Source organism: Helianthus annuus, chromosome 5 (assembly GCF_002127325.2).
Source record: "Helianthus annuus cultivar XRQ/B chromosome 5, HanXRQr2.0-SUNRISE, whole genome shotgun sequence".
Taxonomy (NCBI): domain Eukaryota; kingdom Viridiplantae; phylum Streptophyta; class Magnoliopsida; order Asterales; family Asteraceae; genus Helianthus; species Helianthus annuus.
This window is the reverse complement of record NC_035437.2, coordinates 170,376,530-170,397,609: the sequence shown is the minus strand read 5'-3', so window position 1 is coordinate 170,397,609 and position 21,080 is coordinate 170,376,530. Positions and strand designations below refer to the sequence as shown.

Here is a 21,080-nt window from a genome sequence, read left to right as displayed (position 1 = left end):
ATTGCCAGCACAAACAACCTATGGAAATTAATGAGAGAAAATGATGCAACTGGCAGGATATTTGAATCACGTCAAAATATGTATAATTCTTGAATAGCACAACCTGCTACATTTTCTGTTATAGATTAAAGATCGGTATGTAAATTATTAAATGATAATAATTTTGTAAAAAAATACTTATTTTTATATAGCTTTTGTTACAGCTATAAGTATAATTAGATAAATTATAACTAAAGAGTAATACCACTAAAGTTTAGACACATGACCACTACTCCTCCTGAACTAGAACATTTTCAAGATTTATGGATTTAGCATGCGTACTTTGGCATGGCAGGTGCGAACAATGACATCGCAGTTTTACAATCTTCGAATCTTTTAGACGATGTCATAGTTGGTGTTGCACCAGATACTTCGTTCTATGCAAACGACGTGAACAAGGAGAAGACGACGAGTGATTTTTTTAGTGACATTGTATTTTTTTATTTAAATTATGACGTTTTTTTTTTTAAATTATGGCATTTTTTTATTTAAATTATGAGTTTTAAATTAATATATCAAAAATAAATAATGTTTAAATTTAAATAAAAAAATAATAATTACGTAATGACGATGGGGCTTTAAACCATTGCATGCAAGTTAAAGAAAGGGGCTTTAAAGCCCCCTAAAACCTCTAGGGGCTTTATACCACACCCCCTGTAGCCTTATACCACACCCTCTATCTAGCCTTAGAAGTACCTTGTGTAGACAAGGATAATGAATCCACTTCTCCAATTGAAACAGCTTTAGGACCAGAAAAACCGAGTGGGCGAGCTTCAGAATTAGACACACCGAGTGAGTTAAAATCCTCAGGTTCAGTGTCTGGTGCTTCAAAACGAGACAAACAATCTGATTCTTTGTTTTCTGTTTCTGTGACAATAATTTAACTGTAATTTTATAACAAGAAGAGCCAAAAATAATTTATATATACAAAAGATTTGGTTGAAATCGTCACGCGGGAAGTAACGAAAATGATACTAACAGGTGAAATTTAGAAAAAGAAAAAAATCAGAAGCAAGAAGTACCTTGCGGTGGAATGAATACTCCTTTCCCTTTCTCCATTGATGTGCCGGCTGGGATCATTTGGTCTATAACATCAGTCAAATTAGACGATTTCTTTTCATTATCTTCTGCCAGGTGGAAAATTTACCGACAGTTAAAAGATAAGAAGACAACTTACATAACCAAACGTAACACACTCAGCTTATACAACTATATAGAAATGGGTGTGGTTATTTGGATATCGCATTGGTTATTTGGACAGCCCTGTGTCTTATACGGTTATACGACATGTATAGAGCTATACGAGTTATATAGGGCGCATTTATTACCAGCCAATCATTGAGCTCTATACGCGTTTAAACTTAAACCTATGTAACTCGTATTGACCTAGTTTTTTTACAAACATTTTTATACAATATTTATCTTTTTAGTAAGTTTTAGTAAAAAATACTTTTATTTTATAAAAAAAAAATATGGTTTAAGTAATACTATAATATAGTATCTAGTATAGCTCTATATGTGGCGGGTATATGTCTACGTCTATTTTTCGATTTTTTTAAATAGTACTTGCTAAAACAATAAATGTCGCATTGAAATGATATTTTTTTACTAAAAACTTGCTAAAATGATAATGTTGTATAAAAATGTTTGTAAAAGAACTAGGTTAATACGAGTCATGTAGAGCTATACGACACGTGGAGATCCCAACCATCATATCATTCAGAAAAGCTAAAGAGATGTCTGGTTTTCAACGAATCAGGTATAGTTTTTAATTCCCATGTTTCAAGTTTCAACTTAGTTATATAATCTAGTTAGGTTAAGGGTCTTGTTTTAGTTTAAATGAGTTTGTTTGGAAAATAACTATATTGTATAGTTTAAATGAGTTCGTTTGGAAGTTACGATTTAAGCAACGATTACAAATAATGTAAATGTATAATATAAACTTAAAGGCTCAACCTTGTAATGTTGTCATAACAAATTTCATTTCATTATAATCCATACGGAAATTCTTTGATTTATAACCGTTAAAATATAAGAATGATAAGCGGTTGTCACTTGTCGTTATCAACTACTTATCAGCTCATAACAATAATGTAACATCCCCAGAAAAAAAAATAATTATAATTGCACACGTGAATGGTAACCATTTTATAACGGTAGAATTGCAAGGAGAGTATCCAATTGTCAGCACAAACAGGGGCGGTTCTTAGAAGGGCTATGGCAGGGCCACGGCCCGGGCAAGTTTTCCGGCCGTAGTGCTAATTTTCCGCATTTCGATCGAAATTTTTTATATATACTATGTTTGGCCCGGGCTTTTTTTAGTGCCCTTGTCTTTCGGCCCTGGCATGTTCAACGGGCAAGATCCGCCACTGAGCACAAACAACCTATGGAAATGAATGAGAGAAAATGATGCAACTGGCAGGGAGAATATATTTGAATCACGTCAAAATATGTATAATTCTTGAATAGCACAACCTGCTACATTTTCTGTTATAGATTAAAGATAGGTATGTAAATTATTAAATGATAATAATTGTGTAAAAAAGTACTTATTTTTATATAGCTTTTGTTACAGCTATAAGTATAATTTAATAAATTATAACAACTAAAGAGTAATAATAAATAATATATCATTAATAATAATAATAAATAAAAGAGTGCATACTTCTTTTACTATTTAGTTATAATAATAACTAATAAACAAACAATAAATAAGTAACAATTAAAAGACAAAAAACACTAAAAATACCCATTTGGATTCAAGCATTCTTATAGAAACCCATAAAGCCTCTACCCTAATTAAGAAAATTGCGCGGGAGGTGGGGAGGCGAACTAAGGATGGACGGTGAGGACAAGGGGGCCTGTGGTCGGAGTACCACTCGAAGAGCTATCGGAGGCGCAAAGCAAGACAGGACGAGCTGACTTTCTACGTGGCCAATCTTCCTGATAGGGTGTCCAGAACATTCCTACCCCATGGGAGTTGCTTATGTTGCTAGGAAAAGAATTTCGATGGGGAACTGGTTTGGGTTTGTTAGATGTGTGGGGGTCAATAACCTTGAAGAAACTCTGGCGAGTATGAATACCGTCAAGATATTTGAAGCGAAGTTAAGTGTGTCAATTGCCAAGTATGATAAAAACCATCAGAAGTTCGTGCTTCCGGAGATTAGACCTGTGCAGCAGGAGTGGCGGCCAAAGCCGGTGCCCATGAAAGAGGGGAATGGTGAAAAAGGGGGGACCTTAGACACAGCAGGTCACCCCTACCGGACTGGGAGGATGTATAGTGACGTGGTGGAAGGCATACCCTAATCACTGTGTTGGGTGATCAATTGTAGGGACTGCTCGAAGTCTTAGAGCGTTGAGTTGTGTTGAGCAAGTCTTGAAAAACGGAGGTGTATCTGGAGCTAGCCTGTCTTATGTAGGTGGGCTGAGCATGATGGTTACTTTTAAGGACAGGTCGCAGCGAATGATTTTGTTGCAACCACTGGGATCTGTGGGGTAAAGTCTTTTCGAGTGTGAAGATCTGGAATGGGGAAGACCTACCTTTTCAACGCATTGCTACTCTATGGATCCGTGGAGTTCCATTCGAATTGAGGGGCAATACCTTGTTCGATCAGATCGGGTGGGTCTTTGGGGAGGTTGTGGGTCCGTCGGAGTTCTGTTGGGAATCGATGGACAACACGGAGAGCAGCTATTGTGTACTCACGTTGGTGGTAGCAGGATTGAAGGACAAGTGGTGCTCCAACGGAAAGGGAAGATTTACCAGGTGTGGGTTTCAGAGGACCCGAGGCCGTGGGAACCAGATTTTAACGGCAGGGGCGGACTTACTATGTAGTAAGGGGTAGCCTCCCTTACCCCTTAACGCTTTGGCGGTAGTGTAAATTTTGAAAATTTTTGATGTTTTTTCGATTTCGTTACCCCTTTTTTTGAAATGTTGCCCCTATACGGACTTTTTAGATCCGCCACTGTTTAGCGGTGTTCAATTGGTGGAAGTTTTAGAGTTTAGGGACAACGGTAGTGTCTTACCAATGGAAGAGGAGTTAGAAGACGGAGAAATTCATTGTAAATCGCCAACTAAGGAAGTTTCCGGTGGCCGGAAATTTCATCAGGATGGTTCGCCGAAAGTCGTAGGGGCGGCAACCCAACAGCCGCCCAAAGGTTCGTGTGCATGGGTGGACAACGTGCATGGGGAAGGTGTACAGTTTCCTAGGGCTTCAAAAGGTACTGATTATGGTGTGCATGGGTGGACAGCGTCACCATCCACTGGTGTCCAGGTTGATGCTGAGGTTGCTGATACTGTTGTCTTAGGGGAGGTGGTCGGAGTCAGACTGACTACAAGGTTTTGAGGAACATACTCGCGAAGTTATAACTGGTGAAGGTGAAAACAATGTTATACAATGAATATCATCTCTATCAATCTAAGAGGCGTCCGAGGTGGCCGGAAATTGGAATGGATTCGGGGTCTAAATACGGATCATGGGGTGCACTTTCTATGAGTTTAGAAGACGAAGCTGCGGGAGTCCTCTAATTTTTCTTTCAACCAGATGTGGCGGAGATCAGTTTTCAACATGGCGGCAGTAGACTCGACTGGTAGGTCTGGTGGATTGGCTTCACTCTGGAACCCGTCAATTTTTTCTTGCAGTGAGGTCGTCAAGCAAAGGTATTTTTTATGTGTGTGTGGTACTCTTATTCCATCGGGTAATAGATTAAACCTAATCAACATGTATGCTCCCAATGACGCAACGACTCGAAAAGGTTTGTGGACTGATTTAGTACGGTTAAGGAACTCGAGACAGGGCCTGTGGGTTTTTGCAGGGAACTTTAATGACGTTCGGCATCTAGACGAACGTAGGAATTCGGAATATGTGGCAGCTAATGCCAATACTTTCAATGATTTCATTTTGTCGGCAGCTCTGCAGGAGTTTGGTATGGGTGGCGCTAAGTTCACTTACATATCGGATCGTGGGGATAAGCTTAGTAAGCTTGACCAGTTTTTGGCGTGCATCAGATTTATGGAAACATGGCCTGGAACCGTCTTAACGGCTCTCAACAGGTTGTATTCGGATCATCGGCCCTTATTGTTATGTACCATTCCTTCAGATTTCGAGCATGTGCCATTTCAGTTCTATAATTCATGGCTGGAAATGCAAGGATTTACGGAGTTTATCATGAATAACTGCAACCAATTCTCGTTCAATGGTCCTGGGGATTTAGTGCTTGCCACTAAGCTCAGGTGGCAGAAAAATAGGATTAAAGATTGGATAGCGGTGGAAAGGAGAAGGCTTGAAGGGTTATACTCCGTATGCAAAATGAAGGTGGCCGAATTGGAGTCTTTGGCGGAAGAAAGGGTTCTATGCCAAGCAGAGTTAGATTTGAGAACGGAGTACAAGCAATTTATGTTGGAGTACGACAAGTAAAAATAATCGGATGCACGCCAAAAGTCAAGAATTAGATGGGCAATTTAAGGGGACGAAAACTCCGGGTTCTTTCATGCAATGGTGAACGCTAACATTATTTCAAACCGAATTAATGGAGTTTTCATTGGTGAGGATTGGGTTACTAACCCGGTGAGTATTAAACAACATTTTTTTTATTATTATTCATAGCTTTTCACGGAGCCGATGAATAATAGACCGTCAATCGTGTGTCCGTTTTTGAATATTCTAACATCGGACGAAGGGGAGTCTTCGCGTCCGTTCACCTTGGTCGAAATCAAGGATGTGGTTTGGGAGTGTGATGGTGACCGGGCTCCCGGGGCGGATGGGTTTAATTTTAAGTTTTTAAAACGTTGCTGGAGTGGATTGCAAGCACATTTTCTTAAACTTCTTGAGGAATTTTATAGCAACCCAAATTTGAATAGAAGTTGTTCTTCATCTTTTATTGCCTTGATTCCAAAAGTCAAGGACCCATTGCACCCTGTTGTGTATGATAATCGAAGAAGAACAAAGGAACTGAATTTTCTTGATTTATTTCATAGAATTCTTACTTTTGAGATTACAATGCAAAGATTAAATATAAAACTAAAGACACATAAAAGGAAACCTAATAATAGCAAATCACGACATAATAGGAAACCAAATATCTGAACGATTTCTTTTGCTTCTCTTTAACACTCCCCCTCAAGTTGAATTATGAGATTTGTCAAAATTCAACTTGGCCATTTGGGTTTTGGCATTTGGTTTTTTTGATTTGGGTTTCGGTTTTGGGGTTTTGGGTTTTTTTGGGTTTTGGTTTTTGGGGTTTTGATCTTTTGGGTTTTGATTTTGGGTTTTTTTTTTTTTTTTTTTTTGAGTTTTTGAGTTGGTTTTGGTTTTGGGTTTTGTTTTTTTGAGCGGAAACATAATATTTTGACATTTAAGATGCTTAGTGCCACGTCCATCCATCCTGATCTTCAGCCTCAGATGTGCCTTCGTTTTGAACACTACTTATTTCTTTAGAAGCATTACTGTTGTTACCTATGGCAATCACAACCTTCCCCTCTTGATTCGGGTTCTTAGTTTTGTGGTTGTCACTCCACCAGTCAGGGAAACCCACAATTTTAAAGCACTGCTCTTTGGTGTGCCCCCTCATATCACAGTGACTGCATTTCAGTTTGGATTTGTCGATTCGAGATGATGACTTTCCAGTGAAGTCTGACTGCCGCTGTCCCTTCGTGATCAAACCCTGTCCATCAATTTCAGTGATTTCGCCAGCGACAAGCCCCGCTGCCACGCCGGACTGAGAAGTTTCAGAGATGGTACCAAGGATTCCTTGATGTGCCATCTCCTTCCTTACAGCTGCGTAGGCTTGCTCAACCGAGGGAAGGGGATCCCACCGAAGGATTTCTCTTTTGACTGGGTCAAACTTCCTGTCAAGAGCATTCAGGAATTGAAATAATTTCTGTTCAGACCTGATATTGTTATATGTTGCTATGTCAGCAGAGCAGGTCATTGGATTCGGATCCCTTCGATCTATCTCTCCCCAAATGCCTTGTAACTTGATCCAGAAATCTTCTAGAGCCGAGCCGTTTTGCTTGAGTTCGTTTGCCTTGACGTGTAAATCGAAGGTTTGTAGTTTATCTTTCCCACTGCTATATGTAACCACCAATGCGTCCCACAACGCCTTTGCAGTGGGAAACTCGGTCAGGTTACCGGCTAACCCTGGTTCAATGTTTTGTATGAGCCACGAGAACACGACTAGATCGTCCTGTTCCCACTGCTCGTATTGTTCATCTGACGGATCTGGTGGGGCAGGTTTACCTGTAATATGACTCAACAGGCTCTTAGATTTCCCCCCTGTAGCGACTCGAATCATTCGAGCCCATAGAGCGTAATTTTGACTATTCAGCTTGATACTGATCTTCAGGCTATCGGATAAGGTTTGTTTTGGTGTTTGAGATGGGGTATTAAGGTTGGTTCGAAGAAGGTTCGCAAGTTGAATTGCGAGATCGTCATTGTTGGTATGGTTGTTTAGGCTATCGTCTCCGGACATGACCGCTGTGCTGGACACTTGAACTCCCGTTCAAGGTTTATTAATTACGCTGGATAATTGAAGCCGGGCCCGTTCTCTTATCGGCGTATTTATTAAATACACCGTGCCACTTGAACTCGCGTTCAAGATTTAAATTCGCCCGGAAACACCAATTTCGCTGCGAATGTTCGCAAATCCGCTGGTCAACAATTTCGCTGTGAACAATTTCGCTGTATTTGCTCGGGACACGTGCACCAGTTGGGGTTTTAATTTCGCGGTCAACACCCTTTATCACTTAAGAGTCAACACCCTTTATCAATTAGAGAAATCTAGAGAGAGACTTAAAAAAACGGCGTATTGGAATACCAGAGAGAAAATCACAGGTGCTCCGATCAACACACTCCTCTTATGATGGTGACACAGATCCGACGGCGACAAATCCGGCGGCAACGGCGATAAATCCGGCGGTTTTAGGGTTTCGATGGGCGGCGGCAAACTGTTGTGCAGGTCTGTTTACAAGCTTCAACGCTTGTGAAGAACAGTGGCGGAACTAATTCAATATCACTGAACAGGTTGAATGAAGATCTGAGTTGAGCATATTTGGTTGAGAAATTCGCCGGAAAGTGAAGAACTTTGTCTGATTGATTAACTGATTTGCCAGACCTTTTAGGGTTTTGTGCGGCGCTACTGGTTTAAATCGACGGCTGCTGCTGTTGTTGTCTGATGGATTGAAGAGAAACTTGCAGGTTCGATTTTGGAACTTTGATTTTGATTTTGGTTTTGTTTTTTTTTCTGGTTTGAGGTTGGATTGGTGATGAGCAAACACACCAAGGATCAGAAACTCTGCTCTGATACCATGTTGTGTATGATAATCGAAGAAGAACAAAGGAACTGAATTTTCTTGATTTATTTCATAGAATTCTTACTTTTGAGATTACAATGCAAAGATTAAATATAAAACTAAAGACACATAAAAGGAAACCTAATAATAGCAAATCACGACATAATAGGAAACCAAATATCTGAACGATTTCTTTTGCTTCTCTTTAACACACCCGTCCGACTTCCGTCCCGTAAGTCTCATTGGATGCATCAACAAAGTCATATCAAAAGTATTGGTGAACTAGATGAAAAGTGTGATCGGTAAACTCAGGTGAACTAGATGAAAAGTATGATCGGTAAACTCATTTTCGAGTAGCAAGCGGCGTTCCTTGGGGATAGAAACATCACCGATGGGCCGTTGATGTTGAACAAAATTTTAACTTGGCTAAAGTACACAAAAAAAAGCGGGCATGATATTCAAAGTCGACATTCATAAGGCTTATGATTCTCTTAGTTGGGGTTTTCTTATCTCCATAATGGAGCAAATGAGATTTCCATCTAAATGGCACGATTAGATTATGGCAACTCTTCGTTCCGCCCGAGCGTCCGTGTTGGTAAACGGCTAATAACAATGGAGTTCGAATGTACTAGGGGTGTTCAAAACCGGATATCCGAATTTCGGATATCCGAAATTTTCGGATACCAGATTTCGCTATCCGAATCCGTATCCGAAAATCCAATTTTTTATTTAATTTTTATTTTTTTATTATTTTTTTCATATTCGGAAACGGATATTTTGCATAGTTTCGAATATCCGAATATAAGTTTTCGGATATTTCGGATATTTTTCGGATATTTCAGATATTTTCGGATACTTCCAATATTTTCGGATATCCGAAAAAAGATGAAAATTAAATTTTCGGATATTTCGGATCTGATATTTTCGAATATTCGGATATCCGAAAAAAGATGAAAATTAAATTTTCGGATATTTCGGATATTCGGATATCCGAAAATTTTGAAAATCACTATCCGAATCCGAAAAATTCGGATATCCGAATTTCGGATATCTGATTTTTCAGATATTTCGGATTCAGATATCGGATATTTCTGATCAGATTTTCGGATACGGATAGTTTTGAACACCCCTATTTTAAAGAGGGCCTCGGAGGTTGGTTTGGTTCATGGCAGTAGGAGTAATAATAATGGTATGGCTCCAACCCACTTATTGTCGTGGACGATGTGGTCTTTCTTGGGGATTGGTCGGTCACAAATGCGCTAAACCTACGGAGGATCTTAAGATGTTTCTATTTGACATCCGGGTTAAAAGTTAATTTATCTAAGTGTAGCTTGTGTGGGGTGGGGGTGGGGGTGGAGGAGTCAGAAGTAGTGAGCTTGGCTAATACGCTAAAGTGTAGAGACGGGTCCTTTCCTTTTAAATACCTTGGCTTGTATGTGGGCGCGAGCAATAGTTCGGAACTGGAAGCCTATTCTCGATCTTTTCAAAGGTAGGTTATCTATTTGGAAGGCGAAAAAAATTGCCATATGGGGGGAGAATCACACTTTTGAAGACGGTGTTGACTTCATTGCCGACATACTTCTTCTCATTATATAGAGCTCCGGTTCAAGTTTTGAATCAACTCGAAAGACTTCGGCGGGTATTCTTTTGGGGCAGGTCATAAGAGATTTCAAAAATGTCATGGATGGCGTGGGATAACGTGGTCGCTCCGATAAAGTATGGAGGTTTGGGTTTTGGTACACTGCGGGATGTAAATCTAGCAATGCTTGCGAAGTGGTGGTGGAGGTTCAAAACGGAAAAGACGATTTGTGGCGGAAAGTGGTGTGGGCCATTCATTACAACTCAGGAGGATCCTGGAATCCAATCCCGGCTAAAGTTTTAGTTGCAAGACCTTAGAAGCATATATATGGCATATCGTCGGCTCTTTCGAATCTGGGGATAGAACTGCCTAAAAAATAATAGGGGTAGTAAGGGGCGGGGAAGTAGGGGGCGGGTCTGATATAACATTCTGGATAGATATATGGGCTGCATCAGAACTAGGGATGAGCTCGGTATCGTCCGGTACCGAAAATCCCCAAAAGTGGGTACCGGTACCGAATATACCCGGTTTGGTACGGTTCGGTACCGGTACGGTACGGGTATTTGAGGGTAAAAACCGGTAAATACCGGTACCGGACTGGTACCGAAGCGGTACCAAAAATGTCAAAAGTCGGAACCGAATCGGTACCGAAAAAGTACCCGGTCCGGTAAATCCGGTACCGGTACCGGTACCGGGTCTGATTTGCTCATCCCTACAAGCCCTATTTCCATTACTGTTTCAACTGGAAAAAGGACCAGTGGTGTACGGTAGCTCAAAGAGTTCGAGTGGGGTTGAACGGGTCAACGTGGATCTGGGACTGGAGACAACAACTGTCCAGTGCTGAGGAGCTGCTGGAATTTCAGCAGCTAAATGATCTTTTACGGGGCATTTCAGTTACTTCGGGGAGGACCGCTGGGTATGGAACTTGGATGAAGCGGGTCGGTTCAATGTGGCCAGTATTAGACAGTCTATAATTGAGCTGCACCGTGTGCAACCGGAGTATGTGGCCGAATGGAATAATTAGATACCTAAAAAAGTCGATATGGTAGCATGGCGAGCTCAAAAGGAACAATTTCCAACTAGGGTAGCATTGTCAAGAAGGGGTATTTCGGTCCAAAATTTGGTGTGTAATATGTGGGGAGCATAACGAAACTAACGATCACTTACTCGTTTCTTTTGGCTTCACAACCCTTCATTGCATTTAGTCTCAAGGACATTCTTGAATATCACAAACTGTACCATGGCTTCATTAAGAGAAAAAAAAGGTTTTTCATGCAGTTTGTTTGGTTACAATTTGGAGTCCTTGGAACTTGCGAAACAAACTAGTTTTTTCGGGGAGGAGAAAGACAGTAACAAACATACTTGGAAGAAATTAAGGCAAAAAGTTTCCTTTGGGTCAAGCACCGAGCGAAGGCGGCAGAGTTAAGATGGGAACAATGGCGTTGTTTCGAAGTGTTTTAGACTGCTTGTTCTTTGTTGATATATGTTGGTTTTCCTTGGTTGTATGTATTTGCTTTGGTGGGTGTAAGTTTGGTGCTAGCAGCAAGCTGGCTAGATATCTAATAAAATTCCTTTTGTAGGCAGTTTAAAAAAAAAGCTAGCACCATGTAGCAAATAGAAAAATGAAAACAAGTTTGACAAACTAAATATTATAAGGTGGTTGTTCATATCATCATAAGGAAAATAACGTAAATGGTAGTAACATATTTACATATAAAAGATACTCATGAAAAAAAGAAGTACCTGAGGGGAGAAGATTTCCTTTCTCTTTCTGCATTGATGTGTCAACGACGACCTCTTGCTCCATCACATCAGTCAGATCAGACGATTCCCTTGCATCATTTCCTTTTTCCAAAAAAATAAATAATAAAAAGATCAGAAATATTGTGAAGATAAGAAGATAACCAACTAGAAAGGCAATCAACACTCGCTTTTAGAGGGGTAGGGGTGGTCATCACTTGTACAAATTCTATCACTCACAACATCCAATCAAGTTCTGCCATGTCATCAACCATTGTTCCATCACTCACAACCTTTTTTAGTGGAAATGGTCATCACTCACCACCACACCCGACAATTTCCCCCAACCAACAATTTCTCTCACATCAATCAAAACATAACGCGTCAAAAATATAACGGGAATTAACTTCAACGCGTTGAATTATAGGGGTGGCGGTGATGTTTGGCAATTGTTCACGCGTGAAATTTTTTCCATCACGCACAAAATTTACAGAAACACAAACCCAGACTGTTTACAAAAAAAATGCATGCAACGTCCAAAACATCCGCAATGTAGATCCATAGGGGGGGGGGGGTGTTTGGGCGGGCATCGTTAAAGATTAATTGTATCAGATTATCAGAAGGATCAGTTAATGCAAAATAATTATAGGTAACAATTGTTGGATCTGATGAATATCGCAAATAGTGTTATTACTACGAAAAACCACTCTAAACCCTTTAAATAGGGATTACAAATCTAACCAACCCACTCTTGCTAGGACCCTAATATTACTAGCGGTCGCGTCTCAAGATTTATGGATTTACCAGATACTTCGTTCTATGCAAACGACGTGAACAAGGAGAAGACGACGAGTGATTTTTTTAGTGACATTGTAATTTTTTTTATTTAAATTATGACATTTTTTTTAAATTATGGCATTTTATTTTTTTATTTAAATTATGAGTTTTAAATTAATATATCAAAATTAAATAATGTTTAAATTTAAATAAAAAATAATAATTACGTAATGACGATGGGGCTTTAAACCATTGCATGCAAGTTAAAGGTATACCACACCCCCTGTAGCCTTATACCACACCCTCTATCTAGCCTTAGAAGTACCTTGTCTAGACAAGGATAATGAATCCACTTCTCCAAATGAAACAGCTTTAGGACCAGAAAAACCGAGTGGGCGAGCTTCAGAATTAGACACACCGAGTGAGTTAAAATCCTCAGGTTCAGTGTCTGGTGCTTCAAAACGAGACAAACAATCTGATTCTTTGTTTTCTGTTTCTGTGACAATAATTTAACTGTAATTTTATAACAAGAAAAGCCAAAAATAATTTATATATACAAAAGATTTGGTTGAAATCGTCATGCGGGAAGTAACGAAAATGATACTAATAGAAAAAGAAAAAAATCAGAAGCAAGAAGTACCTTGCGGTGGAATGAATACTCCTTTCCCTTTCTCCATTGATGTGCCGGCTGGGATCATTTGGTCTATAACATCAGTCAAATTAGACGATTTCTTTTCATTATCTTCTGCCAGGTGGAAAATTTACCGACAGTTAAAAGATAAGAAGACAACTTACATAACCAAACGTAACACACTCAGCTTATACAACTATATAGAAATGGTCAACGTTCAACAACCTTTGCAAAAGGAAAGTATGTTCTGAAATTGGTGTGGTTATTTGGACAGCCCTGTGTCTTATACGGTTATACGACATGTATAGAGCTATACGCGTTATATAGGGCGCATTTATTACCAGCCACTCATTGAGCTCTATACGCGTTTAAACTTAAACCTATGTAACTCGTATTGACCTAGTTTTTTTACAAACATTTTTATACAATATTTATCTTTTTAGTAAGTTTTAGTAAAAAATACTTTTATTTTATAAAAAAAAATATGGTTCAAGTATACTATAATATAGTATCTAGTATAGCTCTATATGTGGCGGGTATACGTCTATGTCTATTTTTCGATTTTTTTAAATAATACTTACTAAAACAATAAATGTCGCATAGAAATGATATTTATTTTACTAAAAACTTGCTAAAATGATAATGTTGTATAAAAATGTTTGTAAAAGAACTAGGTTAATACGAGTCATGTAGAGCTATACGACACGTGGAGATCCCAACCATCAGACGTGGAGATCCCAACCATCATATCATTCAGAAAAGCTAAAGAGATGTCTGGTTTTCAACGAATCAGGTATAGTTTTTAATTCCCATGTTTCAAGTTTCAACTTAGTTATATAATCTAGTTAGGTTAAGGGTCTTGTTTTAGTTTAAATGAGTTTGTTTGGAAAATAACTATATTGTATAGTTTAAATGAGTTCGTTTGGAAGTTACGATTTAAGCAAGGATTACAGATAATGTAAAATGTATAATATAAACTTAAAGGCTCAACCTTGTAATGTTGTCATAACAAATTTCATTTCATTATAATCCATACGGAAATTCTTTGATTTATAACCGTTAAAATATAAGAATGATAAGCGGTTGTCACTTGTCGTTATCAACTACTTATCAGCTCATAACAATAATGTAACATCCCCAGAAAAAAAAATAATTATAATTGCACACGTGAATGGTAAGCATTTTATAACGGTAGAATTGCAAGGAGAATATCCAATTGCCAGCACAAACAGGGGCGGTTCTTAGAAGGACTATGGCAGGGCCACGGCCCGGGCAAGTTTTTCGGCCGTAGTGCTAACTTTCCGCATTTCGATCGAAATTTTTTATATATACTATGTTTGGCCCGGGCTTTTTTTAGTGCCCTTGTCTTTCGGCCCTGGCACGTTCAACGGGCAAGATCCGCCACTGAGCACAAACAACCTATGGAAATTAATGAGAGAAAATGATGCAACTGGTAGGGAGAATATATTTGAATGACGTCAAAATATGTATAATTCTTGAATAGCATACCCTGCTACATTTTCTGTTATAGATTAAAGATAGGTATGTAAATTATTAAATGATAATAATTGTGTAAAAAAGTACTTATTTTTAGGAAAATTTGTTTTTAATAAACCAACCTTTGTCCCGTTGGTAAATAATAATGTTACCTACGTAATTGGTATACAATAATCCTACCTATCAACATGTTGGTACTCAATGAACTTCCGTTAATTTTTTTTAACTGAAGTTAATTTTTAAGTTTTATCTATTACACAAAAAGTCCATGTAGTTGTAATTTACTAGTTTTAACTATTTTATAAAACAAAAAAAAACCTCAAGGGACTGTAATTTACTAGTTTTAAAATAGTTAAAACTAGTAAATTACAACTACATGCACTGTTTGTATAATAAATAAAACTTAAAAACTAACTTCAGTTAAAAAAAATTAACAGAAGTTCATTGAGTACCAACATGTTGATAGGTAGGATTATTGTATACCAATTATGTAGGTAAGATTATTATTTACCAGTGGAACAAAGGTTGGTTTATTAAAAAACAATTTTCCCTTATTTTTATATAGCTTTTGTTACAGCTATAAGTATAATTTGATAAATTATAACAACTAAAGAGTAATAATAAATAATATAACATTAATAATAATAATAAATAAAAGAGTGCATACTTCTTTTACTATTTAGTTATAATAATAACTAATAAACAAACAACAAATAAGTAACAATTAAAAGACAAAAAACACTAAAAATAAAATAAAAGTTATTGATGGATGTGATGTTTTTGTAGGGGAGGGTGTAATTAGTAAAGAGGGGGGGAGGGGTGGTTTGGTTGTAAATAGAACAAGCCTTGTTAAAATCCATCCCCGTTGCTGTCTATACAAGACCAACCTTAAATGAGGAAACCAAAAATAAAAAACAAAAAGAAATAAACTACCACTAAAGTTTATAGACACATGACCACTACTCCTCCTGAACTAGAACATTTTCATGATGTGAATCTTGATCTGCTGCAACCTCACTGGACTTTGTTCACCACAACTAATCTAAAACCCATTAAGCAGGAGGGGGAGACAGAGGAAAAGGGAGTTCTGGGTCGTTAAAGGGTTATTTCGTGTTCCATTTCTTAATGAAAATGTTTAATTTTTACTTGACATCAAATCGTAGTTTCTGAAAATTAAGATGACAACAGTTTTGTCATAATACAGGCTAGGACCACTGAAACACCCTTTTCATCCTCCTTTTTCTTCTTCCTCTTTTCCTCACAATTTTTCATTTTTATGGAGTAAATTTTGGGCCTTTTTTCATTTCCTTTGTTCAAGATTCATCTTTTTCACCAATCATGAAATACCCATTTGGATTCAAGCATTCTTATAGAAACCCATAAAGCCTCTACCCTAATTACGAAAATTGCGCGGGGGGTGGGGAGCCGAACTAAGGATGGACGATGAGGACAAGGGGGCCTGTGGTCGGAGTACCACTCGAAGAGCTATCGGAGGCGCAGAGCAAGACAGGACGAGCTGACTTTCTACGTGGCCAATCTTCCTGATAGGGTGTCCAGAACATTGTTATGGATGGCATTCCTACCCCATGGGAGTTGCTTATGTTGCTAGGAAAAGAATTTCGAGGGGGAACTGGTTTGGGTTTGTTAGATGTGTGGGGGTCAATAACCTTGAAGAAACTCTGGCGAGTATGAATACCGTCAAGATATTTGAAGCGAAGTTAAGTGTGTCAATTGTCAAGTATGAAAAAAGCCATCAGAAGTTCGTGCTTCCGGAGATTAGACCTGTGCAGCAGGAGTGGCGGCCAAAGCCGGTGCCCATGAAAGAGGGGAATGGTGAAAAGGGGGGGACCTTAGACACAGCAGGTCACCCCTACCGGACTGGGAATTCAAGGGGTTCCTACAGGGGTAATTATCGAAACAACAACACTGCTCGCAACCGTGAAACTGGTAGTTCACGTCAGTTCTCTTGGGCATCTACTCAAAACACCGTGTATGGTCACTGTAACCGTTGCAGGATTGGTCATCTACCATCTCAGTGCCCAAATCAGTCTTCTCAACCATGCACCCAGTCTCAAGCCAATTATGCTACTCATTCTGATGTTGGTTCACACCGGAGCTTTAACTATCTTCCTGAAACCGGAGCTAATGATCACGCTGCCACAGATTTTGAGAGCCTTGACAACTCTGAGGCATACTATAGTAATGATTCTCTCTTTGTTGGTAACGGTCAACCCTTACCCATTTTAAACATTGGTTCGACAAAAATTTATTCCCCAAATAAAACCCTCACACTTTCTAATGTCCTTCATGTTCCTCAACTTAAAAGAAATCTTTTATCTGTTGAAAAGTTTTGCGTTGATAATAATGTTTTCTTTGAGTTTTATGCCTCTTATTTTGTTGTTAAGGACGAGTCTACACACGCCATCCTCCTAATGGGTCCAAGTGAACACGGATTGTACTCCCTTCGCCTTCCTCAGCTCAAGTCTCTTCCTAAAGTCGCCTTTACTGCCTTCAAAGCATCGTCCACCATTTGGCATCAACGACTTGGACATCCTCATGCTCAAGTTTTCCGTTCTATTGTTTCGCATTTTCATTTACCTGTTTTAGACAAGTTGTCTTCGTTATGTACTTCCTGTCAAATGGGCAAGTCTTCAAAATTATCATTGTCAAACTCCAATTTTCAAAGTGCTAATATTTTGGATTTAGTTTATTATGATGTTTGGGGTCCAACTCCCACTTTATCATTTGATGGTTATCCATATTTTTTATTATGTGTTGATCATCATTCGAAATATATATGGTTCTACCCATTAGCTCGTAAATCTGATGCTTATCATAACTTAATATATTTTATTAAAATGGCGGAAAGGCAATTTAACACTAAATTAAAAAGTATTCAGTCTGATTGGGGAGGGGAATTTCGCACCATTGCTTCGTTTTGTCACAATCTTGGTATAGTTCATCGACGCTCTTGTCCTCACACCGGTGAACAAAACGGCACTGTTGAGCGTCGTCATCGTCATGTTGTTGAAACCGGCCTTGCTCTTCTTGCTCAATCTCATCTTCCTCAACGTTTTTGGCATTTTGCATTCGAAACAGCTGTTTATCTCATAAATTGTCTTCCATCCCGGGTCTCCTCCAACAAATCACCCTTTGAACATATTTTCAAACGTCGACCAGATTACTCCTTTCTTCGGGTTTTTGGATGTCAATGTTTTCCCTACCTTCGTCCTTACAATAATCACAAAATTGAATTCCGATCTACTCCGTGTATCTTTCTTGGCTACAGTCCTGTTCACCATGGTTATCGGTGCCTTGATCTCACAACTGAAAGAGTTTATATTGCCCGACATGTTCGTTTCAATGAACATGTTTTCCCTTATCATGCCTCACCCATAAACTCTAACCCACCCCAACCTGACAACCCTAACGTCTCCACTTATCCTATTGAACCTGACCTACCAGAATCTACTCCCGACACTTCTGCCCCAGCCGTCACTACACCAAACGCAACCACCTCGGCAGCCGATACCACCCAAACCGAAACCACTCAAACGGGTACTACCCAAACCACCCACACCAAAATCAACCCAGCCACCACCTCGACCGAAACTCCTCCCAATCCTGTCCCAAGACCTCGTCCAACATACCTTAGGCCTAACCCGAAACCCACAAACCGCTATGATCCCACTACCTATATGGCTACCAATTTACCTAACCTACCTGTTGAACCTACTTCCTTTACCGTTGCCAATGCCTCTAAGGAGTGGCGTCATGCCATAGCTGAAGAGTTGGAGGCACTTCATAAAAATGGTACTTGGTCATTGGTTCCTCCTGTTAAAAATGCTAATGTGGTTGATTGTAAGTGGGTCTACAGGTTGAAAACAGACCCAGCTAGAAAAATAAGCAGGTATAAAGCGCGACTTGTTGCAAAAGGTTTTCATCAACAGGCAGGAGTTGATTATCATTAGACATTTAGTCCGGTTGTTAAACCAGCTACCATTTGTACCGTATTGTCTCTAGTTGTCACTAACAACTGGTCACTTCGTCAACTAGATGTTCAGAATGCATTTTTGCATGGTGATCTTCAAGAAATTGTTTACATGAAACAGCCTCCTGGCTTTATTGATTCTACCAAACCTGATTATGTGTGTCGTCTTCACAAGTCTTTATATGGCTCAAACAAGCTCCCCGGGCGTGGTTTACTCGGTTGTCTATGGCACTTCAACAACTTGGCTTTTCCGGGTCTAAAACTGATCCGTCGTTATTTATTCTCAACAGGCGTGACACTCTTGTGTATATTCTTGTGTATGTTGATGATATCATCATCACTGGTAATCAACCACAAGCTGTTACCAATATCATCAATCGGCTTAGTTCATTATTTGCAGTTAAAGATCTTGGCAGGCTGCATTATTTCTTGGGTATTGAAGTGGTAAATCATAATGACAACTTGATTCTTTCGCAACGAAATTATATTTTGGATGTCATACATCGAGCTGGCCTTTCTCAATGCAAACCAGTCGCCACTCCTATGGCTACCTCTCATGTTTTACTCCCTGACGATAGTCCTCTTTTTAATGATCCATCACGGTATCGTCAGGTTGTTGGTGTACTTCAATATGCTACTTTATCTCGCCCAGACATTGCCTTTGCGGTTAATAAAGTGTGTCAATTCATGCATGCACCGACCGAAAATCATTGGGCTGCGGTTAAACGTATCTTGCGCTATCTTCATGGCACGGCTCAACTTGGCTTACTTTTCCGTCGCGACTCTAGCACCAGACTACATGCTTTTTCTGACTCCTATTGGCATCAAGATATACAAGCTTACTCAGATTCAGATTGGGCCGGTTGCCCTGTTGATCGTCGATCCACGGGGGGATTTGCTGTATACTTGGGATCTAATCTTATTTCATGGACTGCACGGAAACAACGGACTGTATCTCAATCTTCCACGGAGTCAGAATACAAAGCAATTGCTGATACTGTTGCAGAACTAATATGGTTGAAATCTCTTCTTCAAGAGCTTGGAATAGTGAATCGGTCGCCTACACTTTGGTGTGACAATCTTGGTGCAACCTATCTTTTTGCCAATCCTGTATTCCACGCACGTACTAAACATGTTGAAGTTGATTTTCATTTTGTTCGTGAACAAGTTGCTCAAGGGAAATTAAACGTCAAGTTCATTGCAACTAATGATCAAATTGTTGACGTCTTTACCAAGCCCTTATCTTCTCAGAGGTTTCTATTACTACGGTCCAAGTTGCAAGTCGTTCCCCGCCCTCAACTTGCGGGGGAATATTAGACTAGTGGTCTAGATATATAAGTAGTTTATAATAGAGGGTATTAGAATGTAATTTAGTCATCTATATAAACTATTGTAATCAGCAATTATAATGCAATACAAAAGTATTACAGTTTTGATGAAAAGGTAATGATTATGGTGGGAAAGAAGGTTCATCAGGCACATGCAGTGATAGTAGGGCCTCTCGAATTTCAAGTCTCATTTTAATTTTGGGCTTAATGGACCTTTAAACACCCCTGTGCTCAGTAATCCACCACTACTGGGCAAACGAAATAGATACCAACGCAGCCCACCATCTGTGGGCGCTATTCAGGGTCCTCAAGCCCGGGTTCGGCAAGATAAAGGTAGCAGGTCTTTTGATCTTAATCGCCCAACGGCAATCTAGATTCAACCATCTGTGGGCGCTATAAGATGTTTCTATTTGACATCCGGGTTAAAAGTTAATTTATCTAAGTGTAGCTTGTGTGGGGTGGGGTGGAGGAGTCAGAAGTAGTGAGCTTGGCTAATACGCTAAAGTGTAGAGACGGGTCCTTTCCTTTTAAATACCTTGGCTTGTATGTGGGCGCGAGCATGAATCTAGTTCGGAACTGGAAGCCTATTGTCGATCTTTTCAAAGGTAGGTTATCTATTTAGAAGGCGAAAAAAATTGCCATATGGGGGGAGAATCACACTTTTGAAGACGGTGTTGTCTTCATCGCCGACATACTTCTTCCCATTATATAGAGCTCCGGTTCAAGTTTTGAATCAACTCGAAAGACTTCGGCGGGTATTCTTTTGGGGCAGGTCATAAGAGATTTCAAAAATGTCATGGATGGCGTGGGACAACGTGGTCGCTCCGATAAAGTATGGAGGTTTGGGTTTTGGTACACTGCGGGATGTAAATCTAGCAATGCTTGCGAAGTGGTGGTGGAGGTTCAAAACGGAAAAGACGATTTGTGGCGGAAAGTGGTGTGGGCCATTCATTACAACTCAGGAGGATCCTGGAATCCAATCCCGGCTAAAGTTTTAGTTGCAAGACCTTAGAAGCATATATATGGCATATCGTCGGCTCTTTCGAATCTGGGGATAGAACTGCCTAAAAAATAATAGGGGTAGTAAGGGGCGGGGAAGTAGGGGGCGGGTCTGATATAACATTCTGGATAGATATATGGGCTGCATCAGAACTAGGGATGAGCTCGGTATCGTCCGGTACCGAAAATCCCCAAAAGTGGGTACCGGTACC

The 21,080-nt window shown here is 39.5% G+C and overlaps 1 protein-coding gene across 15 annotated transcripts in view; it reads right to left on the bottom strand.

Moving 5' to 3' along the window:
- LOC110942046 overlaps positions 1–21,080 on the bottom strand; it is a 39,850-nt gene that overhangs the window by 7,076 nt on the left and 11,694 nt on the right. For 9 of the 15 annotated variants that reach the window (XR_004893601.1, XM_035990392.1, XM_022183743.2 and 6 more), the window contains exons 6-10: positions 13,063–13,167; positions 12,748–12,918; positions 11,649–11,750; positions 1,062–1,166; positions 736–906 (exon numbers count right to left, since the gene is read on the bottom strand). The exons of 1 other annotated variant lie outside the window; for it this stretch is intronic. Coding sequence is in view for 13 of the 14 variants with exons in the window: in XM_035990392.1 (XP_035846285.1) it covers positions 736–906; positions 1,062–1,166; positions 11,649–11,750; positions 12,748–12,918; positions 13,063–13,167 (654 nt within the window). In the remaining variant the exon portion in view is untranslated. The remainder of the gene's footprint in view (positions 1–735; positions 907–1,061; positions 1,167–11,648; positions 11,751–12,747; positions 12,919–13,062; positions 13,168–21,080) is intronic. 5 more of the 15 variants (XM_035990394.1, XM_035990391.1, XM_035990393.1 and 2 more) reach the window with 4 other exon arrangements.